This window comes from Portunus trituberculatus, chromosome 41 (assembly GCF_017591435.1).
Source record: "Portunus trituberculatus isolate SZX2019 chromosome 41, ASM1759143v1, whole genome shotgun sequence".
Taxonomy (NCBI): domain Eukaryota; kingdom Metazoa; phylum Arthropoda; class Malacostraca; order Decapoda; family Portunidae; genus Portunus; species Portunus trituberculatus.
In genome coordinates, this window is record NC_059295.1 from 23,910,204 (window position 1) to 23,920,203 (window position 10,000).

At 41.8% G+C, this 10,000-nt stretch overlaps 1 protein-coding gene across 6 annotated transcripts in view; it reads left to right on the forward strand.

Moving 5' to 3' along the window:
- Positions 1–10,000, forward strand: part of LOC123516607 — a 314,502-nt gene that overhangs the window by 207,329 nt on the left and 97,173 nt on the right. For 4 of the 6 annotated variants that reach the window (XR_006678254.1, XR_006678255.1, XM_045276154.1 and 1 more), the window contains one exon: positions 2,357–2,365. The exons of the other annotated variants lie outside the window; for them this stretch is intronic. Coding sequence is in view for 2 of the 4 variants with exons in the window: in XM_045276154.1 (XP_045132089.1) it covers positions 2,357–2,365 (9 nt within the window). In the remaining 2 variants the exon portion in view is untranslated. The remainder of the gene's footprint in view (positions 1–2,356; positions 2,366–10,000) is intronic. 6 annotated transcript variants of the gene reach the window in all.

Genomic DNA, 10,000 nt, shown 5'->3' on the forward strand with positions numbered 1-10,000 from the left:
AGGAGGAGGAGAGGAGAGGAGGAGTAGTAGTAGTAGTAGTAGTAGTAGCATTAGCAATAGTTGTATTATAGTAGTAGTAGTAGTAGTAGTAGTAGTAGTAGCAGTAGCAGTAGTCAATCACTTCCCAGCATTCCCTTTAAACACAAAACATATCGAGGAAGAGGAAAGGAGAAACAAACTGAAGGGAATTGCAATGAAAAGAAAGGACAAGAGGAGGAGAGAACAGTGTGAGAGAGGAGAGAAAGAAGGGAGGAGGAGGAGGAGGAGGAGGAGGAGGAGGAGGAGGAAGAGGAGAGGGAGAATAGAGAAGAGCGGGAAGGGAGGGAGAGAGGTGGTGGTAGTGGGTGGAATGACGAGAAAACTTTGGGAGGTTGAGAGAGAGAGAGAGAGAGAGAGAGAGAGAGAGAGAGAGAGAGAGAGAGACGCTATGTATTGGATCGGGAGCAGCTATCAACTGATTGCCCTGTGCTGGGAAGAGGAGGAGGAGGAGGAGGAGGAGGAGGAGGAGGAGGAGGAGGAGGAGGAGGAGGAAAGAGTGCTGGTAGTGAAGGTATGGGTAGAAAGTTAGTCTAAGGATGAAAGGCTGGTTAGGGTGAAGGGAGAGGGTCAGGGAGTTAAGATGAAGTGGTACTGTATTTTGTGGATGTGGAGACGCGAATATTAGAACATTAACAGCAACACGAAGGAATCCGGGGTGTGTGTGTGTGTGTGTGTGTGTGTGTGTGTGTGTGTGTGTGTGTGTGTGTGTGTGTGTGTGTGTGTGTGTGTGTGTGTGTGTGTGTGTGTGTGTGTGTGTGTGTGTGTGTGTGTGTGTGTGTGTGTGGTTGCTTGGTTGCATACATGAATAACAACAAACAGGTATGGCAAGACAGGTAATGCGAGGCAGGACGAGTGATGGGAGGCAGCAGGCGAAGAGACACAATGAATACAGCGGTAAGTAAGTAACGACTGACGACTCCCGAGCCAGACATGCAGTCAATGAAGCACCACTAAGACTACAGCTCGTATTTCTAAACACTTCGGACCTCACAGAAGCAGTGTCTTAGAATACCACAGAGATAACTGGTCATGTTCCCACGATGTTTTCTTCCTGCTAAGTTGAAGAGTCTACAATGCCATACCTTTCCCTACTAACTTAAGAGTCTTACTGAAATCATGCAACTAATAAAATGTCTAATACTTTCCAATGCTGTTTAAAATGCAGAGGTCATGAAATAGTTTGAGAATACGAGCTTGCATATCAACAGCCTCTCATTTGCCACACCCACTCAGCGTTAGGTAAAGCCATCACGTACTGGATCTCCGTCCCACCCAGCACCACACCCCAAAGCCTTCCTCTCCCTGCCACTAATGAGGAAGCCAATGCGTATCTCCTGTGTGTAACGGACCTGATTAGCGCCTATATTCAGAAACACCTTGCTCTCACCACGACAATTTTCCGAGGCCGGGTTTTTCAAGGCAGTTCTTCCTTATGATAAACCAGAAACCTTCACAGTCCATCACCAAAGCCATGCACCCTTAAAAACTCGAGTGTCTTCTACTAGAGTCTTTGGAAAGTAGTGATGGTGAGAGAGCAAAGCATTTCAGAATACGGGTCTAACTGTGCCATATTAAGAAACACTTCCCTCTCTCACTGCGACCAATTTTCAAAGACCACAGGAACGATTAGCCGAGTTCTAAAGAGTATCTGTCCTGTTGATAATGCAGAAAACTTGTTAACAGATCCCTAACATTGCAAAATGGCCTTAAAATGTCACTTCACTTCAACTAGAACCCTTTGAAAATTGTGAAAGTGTAGCGCGGAAGTGTTTCAGAATATGAGCCTGTAGATACCATTAGTAGATGCAGCAGGTCAGTCCTCCCTAGCGAGTGCCATTACTCAGTGCCTCATAACGTGCTGTGTAAGGTACCGTGTCTAGTTTAATGATGTGATATGAGGTAGTGACATTAATGTAGTCTATGAGATACTTCATGTTTCTTTTTTTTTCTCACCCTTGAATATGTTGAATATGATACGAGTTGAGAATAGTATTTTAACATGTACACTTAACTCCCTTATAGTTTATCCTGTTTTCCTTTCCCTATAAGAAAAAAAAAATAGATTAAAAATTGTTGTTCTCGTATTTACTAAGTCCTGTTCATTTCCCTTATAGCTTCTCCCATCACCTTTTAATTAACTGTGTGGAGCATTGTGGTTCCCTATAGCCACGTGCTCCTTACCCTTCCCTCACGTCTGTACTACCTTAGGAGGCGGTGTTCTGCAGGGCCTCTTGTGGAACCCTCCTCATTTATACACCCCTGTTCTACCTAGTGTTGATTACCGTCTCTTTCTCTTCCCTTCCCCGGCGCACTGCAGCTGAAGAGAGTGAGTGTTCCCTTTAATAACCTTTCTCACCGTCACGTTCTTATGCTTAATGTTGTTTTTCCCTGCTATTGTTATTGTTGTTGTTCTTGTTGCCTTGTTGTTGCCTTGTTCTATCCGGTTCTTTGTTTGTGATGCTTGTTTGATGTTTATTGTTTATTGTTTACTGTTCCTGTGGTGTGTGTGTGTGTGTGTGTGTGTGTGTGTGTGTGTGTGTGTGTGTGTGTGTGTGTGTGTGTGTGTGTGTGTGTGTGTGTGTGTGTGTGTGTGTGTGTGTGTGTGCGACTTTTCTATTGTTTTGTCTGTTTGTGGTGTTTGTAAAGTGTATTTTATTTCTCTATTTTTCTTTTTTTATTTCTTTTATCGTTGTCATTGTCGTTATTGTGAAGAATAATTGTGATATTTATTTCGCGTATGCTTTTCTCTTTTAATTTTTTAATTATTTCTTTGCATGTTAATTACCAGCTTTTGTATTATATTATTTATTCTAGATAGTGGAGAAAAATTGTGCGAGGAATGATATATGTACGTATTATTATGTATACATTATTCTAGCTTCACATTATTTCTACATGGCTTTCAAATGAATACACACACACACACACACACACACACACACACACACACACACACACACACACACACACACACACACACACACACACATTGTGTAGTGTAGTGGTTAGCACGCTCGACTCACAATCGAGAGGGCCGGGTTCGAGTCCCGGTAAGCGGCGAGGCAAATGGGCAAGCCTCTTAATGTGTGGCCCCTGTTCACCTAGCAGTAAATAGGTACGGGATGTAACTCGAGGGGTTGTGGCCTCGCTTTCCCGGTGTGTGGAGTGTGTTGTGGTCTTAGTTCTATCCGAAGATCGGTCTATGAGCTCTGAGCCCGCTCCGTAATGGAGAAGACTGGTTGGGTGACCAGGAGGCAACCGTGGTGGTGAATTACACACACACACACACACACACACACACACACACACACACTAACTTTCTAACATTACCACCACCATCACTATCATCACAACAACCACACAACAATCACCACTCCACCACCACCACCACCACCACACAAAAAACAACCATATAGACATCAAACATCAAACTCCAAACAGGTAAGTGATCAAAAAATAAATAGAAAAAAATAGAAAAAATAAATAGAATAAAACAATAAGATAAAAATAAGATAAAATAAGTAAATAACCGCATCAAAAACCCACATAGAGAGAGAGAGAGAGAGAGAGAGAGAGAGAGAGAGAGAGAGAGAGAGAGAGAGAGAGAGAGAGAGAGAGAGAGAGAGAGAGAGAGAGAGAGAGAGAGAGAGAGAGAGAGAGAATCACATGCAATTTTTAACGGCTTCACATTAGATTCTAGTGATCGAGGATGTTGGGGAGTGCAAATTGAAGGGCGTTGCTTGTCATAACTGAAGAGGAGGAGGAGGAGGAGGAGGAGGAGGAGGAGGAGGAGGAGGAGGAGGAGGAGGAGGAGGAGGAGGAGGAGGAGGAGGAGGAGGTGTGAGTGAGACAGGAGAAGAGAGAATGATAGCAGCTTGAGTACTCTTGAGATTGTGAATGTGGAGGAGGTGGTGGTGGAGATGAGAGGAGGTGGAGGTAGAGTGAGGAATGCTGTCAGGAAGAGATTCAGGAGTACAGATGACCCAGGTGTTTGGGAAGGAGGAGGAGGAGGAGGAGGAGGAGGAGGAGGAGGAACTGAGATGGAAGACAGGAGAAATGTTGAGGTATTAGTTAGTGTCTACCAATCTCTCTCTCTCTCTCTACACACAAGTAGCAGTCACCGAGCCAGCCAGGGAGCCAGTCAGTCATTGAGTTTGTCGGTGGTTGGGTCGGCGAGCGAGGGCCACAAAAAGGCACAGTGCGTTATCAAGCAGCGTGGCGGCGACAGGACTGAAATATCTCTTGATTGGGAGACGCAGCTCGGCGGAAGGCAAAAGCAAAGAAAAACCACAGTAATGCCATCCGTCCGAACCACTGCACACGCACACACACACTCACGCACACACACAAGGAAAGGACGCGGAAAGGATGGAAAGCCACGGTAAATGGGAATGCAATCTATTCAGCGCACAGATCCCAAGACAGTGAGCGAGTGGAGAGTGTTAACCCATTCAGTACTGGGACGCATTTTTACCTGGAGTTTTGGATATGGTTAGACAATTTTACTGACATTATAAAAGGTCTATGGAGGTCAGAAGATTAACCCTCCAATACAATGACGCGTTTTCATATTCATTTTGCTTACTATTGAGCGAGTTTTTACAGCTTCAGTAACTTATTTGGGGATTAAAATAGTAAAGTCTCTGGCCATTAATCTTTTGACCTCCATAGACCATTCCTAATACAGATAAAATCGTCCAGTCATACCCAAAAATCAGGATAAAAGTTGCGTCTCAGTATTGAAGGGGGTTAATGACCAGTCTTCACTGTTTTTCTGAATCTGTATAAAATCGCCAAAAAGTAAGCAGAATGAATATGGAAACGCGTCTTTTCTAGCCATTGTTATGATTAGTTTTTTCTCCTTGTTCATTGTTTTCTTCTTCCTCCTCCTCCTCCTCCTCCTCCTCCTCCTCCTCCTCCTCCTCCTCCTCCTCCTCCTCCTCCTCCTCCTTCAGGCTCTTGTAAATTTGGTCAGGTTGCAGGTCAAAATACTAAACAAACTTACATGGATAAAACGATGAAAAGAAATATAAACGACAACAGCAACCAATTTGATATATAAAAACTGAAAGACAAAAAAATATAAGACAAAGAAATCAGAATAAACAGCAATCACTAACCTATGATCTGGCGTGCGTATTGTCGATGCCTGACTGATCATTAGCGATTCCGGTCAACACTCCAATCATTTCTCCAAGTTGGCAAGAGGCACCACAGCTGACATTATAACGACCATCCCCAGTGACCTTCAGTCGGGGTTCATCTTTGTACAGACTAGCGCTTATGTATTATTGAGGAAGAATAATTTAGTGGTAGGGAATGCAGACTGCAGATGTATGTATGATAGATCGTGGTAGTTGACTTTCTAAGTTGTGGTATGCGTGATACATGGACTGGTTATTGTTGTATTGCTTGCTGTGGTCAATAAATTTTTATCTATCTATCCATTTATGTGTGTGTGTGTGTCTCCAACAGTGATGGTGTTCAAAGCTCGAGTGTAGAGCCTTTGCAGCCTTCGTCAGAGAAATGTTCATATTCTGAAACATTTCCGCGTCGCACCGTCACTATTTTCAAAGGGCTCTAGTTAAAGTGACATTGTTTTTTTTAAGGAAGTTTCTGTAATTGTAGTAACATGTTGACAAGTTTTCTGCATTATCGCAACAAGAAAAATACTCTTTGGAACTCGGCTGATAGTCTCTGTGGTCTTTGAAAATGGTCGCTGTAATGAGATAGGGAAGGGTTTCTAAATCACATCTTCCGCTTTGGTGAAATGTGTGATGGAGAGGAACGAGAATTTTTAAGTCAAATGCTTGTCTTCTGAAGTGGCCATGGTAAAGGTTACCATGCATTATGAACAAGCCAACATTGTCAATCTAAAGTTTAATTTCAAGCGTGAAAAAATAATCGCGCTTCATGACATTAGCTGACGTGATCTTAGCCATGAACAAGGTAGATGTAATAATGCGCCCGGCTAAACTTTACGATGTTACACACTCAATTCTGAAAGGTTTCCTAACATGCTTAAAATACTCACTGAAAATGAGTGGAACTGTTTCACAAGAGAAATTAGGACACCTCCAGCACAGCATCATCTCTTTCGTCACATTCTTAATAACTTGTGTGGATGGAACGTTGAAATAGAATAGAGATTTTCTTATTCTTGTGTTTTAGGTTAGTTTTCATGAAGTGTACAAGTCAAAATCTCACTAGTTATTTCATTTGGAAGTGTTAAGTGGTCTGTGCCATTGTCGATCTCCATAATGCATAAAAAGTCACAGAATAACCTATACTAACCCCGCAATGTTGATACAAATTGACCCCAAAAAGCAGATTACCTCACTCTTAAAATGCATGTCAGAGAGAAAAAAAAAGGGAATAAAGATACCAAGAGTGAAAGAAAGTAGCAAGTAGGTAAAAGTTGAAAGTAGGTAAGAGTTGAGAGAAGAATGAGGGAGAAGAGGGGCGAGAGGTGGAAGGTGAGAGGGATGAGGGCGTAACGTCACCTGCAGCTCCCACGCGACACTTCACACAGTCGCCGCCTAGTTCTGATCCAATCGCGGCGTTCACGTTCATTCAAAACAGAAAAGTGTTTGCCGCCAGATAGAATCTCGAACCGCAGTGGGAAAGGTCGTCGTGCTTTTCAACATTACCGGCTCATCCTCATTGTTTTTGTGTAGCTGAAATAAAGTAAAAATGAAAAAAAGAGTGATATAAAAGTACAAATTAATAGGGAGGTTAGCAATTTTGTTTTCGCATTTCTTATAAGGTTTTGTTTAATACGAGATTACGTATTAGTGTATAACTAAAACGTATTTTCAGCCCACACGAAAAGAAAACAATACGATAACTAAAAAAATTGAAACGTTAATTTATAAAGCAAATGATGTATACAAATGATCTCATGAATTAAGAGTGAAAACGGACCAAAAATAAATTAATCTCACTAGACAATGAAGCAAATCAACAACACACAGACCAATACCAGAATGAAGAATAGAAACAAATGAAAACATAATAAAAACAAATCGAATTCCAGAGTTAAACCGCATCACTGCCTCTCTCTCTCTCTCTCTCTCTCTCTCTCTCTCTCTCTCTCTCTCTCTCTCTCTGTTCCCATCACGCGACAAGACAGGCAGGAATGACTCGCCGGACACAACACAACGCCAATACAATACAAATTCAAAACCAAACGAATAGCTTTCAATCAATACAACAGCCACGTTACCTTAATCGCAAACCGCTGCAACACACACACACACACACACACACACACACACACACACACACACACACCAGCAAACAAACCAAGGCTAAACTCATTCCCATGTATTCTAAACTGCCATCTCAGTTGTAATACTTTTTTCTTTTAACACACACACAAGTTATAGTATGTGAAGGCCGCCAGAAGTGGAAGTGGAACCCCCTCCCTCCTTCTCTGCCTGCCTGCCTGCCTGCTTGCCTACCTACCTGCCTTTCCCTTTGCCTTTGCCTCTGCCGCCGCCACCACCACTACCACCAGCACAGCACAGCACAGCGAGGCGAGGCGAGGCGCAGAGGAATGAAAAGTTGAGATTGTCGTTAAGTTGTAGACAAATGTGATTGGAAAGAGTGACAAAACAAACTTTAAAAATTTATAAATGAAAAAAAAATACTGACATGAACGGGTGAGTTACATGAAAGGTATAATTAACGAAATGGAGATAGACAAACAAGGAAGGTATGATAAAATGGTAAAAGTGAAAAATAATGAGGCAAAGATATAAATACGAAATAGCAGACGTGTACAGTTGACAAAAAAGACAATTAGGAAAAAAAAATATAGAAAGGAACTCAATAAGACGTAATTAAAGAGAAGCAAACATAAACAAACAGCGAAATAAAAGGAAGACAAGAGAAACGAGATATATACAAAAAAAAAAAAAAATATGTCACGGGATACAGATAGACTTAAGAGAGAAGCATAAATAAACAGAATGAAAGAAATAAAGACGGACATGGAGATATATACAACAAAATAAACAAAGGAGTAAGGAAAGAGAGACTGAGATATATACAACAAAATAAATAAGAATAAGAAATGATAAACTGAACGAAATACAAATGTTCAGTACGTAAAGCAAAGAAAGGTCAGCCAACACGCAAAAATAGGCGAGTGATGGAAGGAACGACCAAACACAAAAACAGGTCAACGAGAAAGATACAAATCAAAACTATTCAATACTTTACCGTGACGATGCGACGAACTTCTCTGGCTGACGATGACGATGACGAAGGTGACGACGACGAGGAACACTGCTGGGAAGAAAATAAGTAGATAATGTTAACCTCTTGAGTACCATGACGCGTTTCCATATTCATTTTGCTAACTGTTTGGTGACTATACAGCTTGAGAAACTTACGTGGGGGATTGAAATAGTGACGACTATAGCCATTAGTCTTCTGCTCTTCATAGACCCTTCCTAATGTCAATAAAATGGTCTAATCGCACTCAAATCTCAAAGTAAAGATGTGTCCCAGTACTGATGGGGTTAAGTGTCATGAAAAAAAAATATGATTAAAAAATAGTAATAGAAAAATAATCAAATAAAACAAAAAGCAATGAAGAAAATAATATAAATGAATTTTGGTGCAATAAGAATAATATGATTAAAAAAATAAAGGTAAATAGTAATGATAAAGCAAATAGCACATAACGAAACACGAAGGGAAAAGAAGAAAAAGACCAAGAAAAAGAAACGTCAAGAAAGGTATTAAAGAAACAATCTTTTAAGACGGAGACACAAGAAGACGAGGAGGTTAAAAGTCAATCACACCAAGGCAAGAAGGAATGCTCAGCCAGACAGTCAGACAGACAGACAGACAGACAGACAGACAGACAGACAGACAGACGGAAAGATACAGACAGACAGACAGACAGACAGACAGACACACAGCCAGACAAACAGCCAGTCAGTCCAGCCAGCCAGCCAGCCAGCCAGCCAGACAGATAGACAGCCAGACAGAAAGAGACAGACAGACAGAGAGACAAACAGCCAGCCAGCCAGACAGCCAGCCAGACAGGCAGACAGAAAGCCAGCCAGCCAGCCAGCCAACCAGACAGACAGAGAGAGAGACAGACAACCAGACAGACAACTAGCAGGCCTGCCAAACAGCCAACCAGCCAGCCAGAATGACAGCGAGACAGCCAAACAACCAGCCAGACAGACACAGAGATAGACAGCCAGAGAGACGGACAGATAGATAGCCAGCCAAACAGCCAGCCAGCCAGACAGACAGACAGAGACAGACAATAGGGCGTGGCTGCTTCGTGACCCACACACAGATCACCTCTTTGCCACTGCCGCCGCTTCTAATTGACTTATATCATTATTACTACTGCATTGCTAACTCTCTCACTCACACACACACACACACACACACACACACACACACACACACACACACACACACACACACACTTCGATGACAAAAATAACCATAGGAAGAACGAAAAAATGTATATTCTCTTTTTAATACGATATAATTTCGTAAACTCGTAAGAAATAAGTAAATAGGTTTCATACAGGGACTGCCACGTGTCGGCCTAACTGTTTCTTGTGTTGGAGCTTCCCTTGTGTTCTTCAAATATAAGTAAAACAAGACACAGGGTTTAAATTACTTCATTAACCCCTTCAGTACCATGACGCGTTTCCATATTCATTCTGGTTAATATTTGGTGATTTTATACAGCTTCAGAAACGCATAGTAAAGACTGTGGCCATTATTCTTCTGACCTTCATAGACTATTCCTAATGTCAATAAAATAGTCCAATCGTACACAAATCTCAAGGCAAAAATGTGTCCTAGTATTGAAGATTTTAACCACTTCAGTATCATGACGCGTTTTCATATTCATTTCGCTTACTATATGATGGTTTTACACAGCCTCAGAATCTTATGAAGGGATTAAAATAGTGAATTC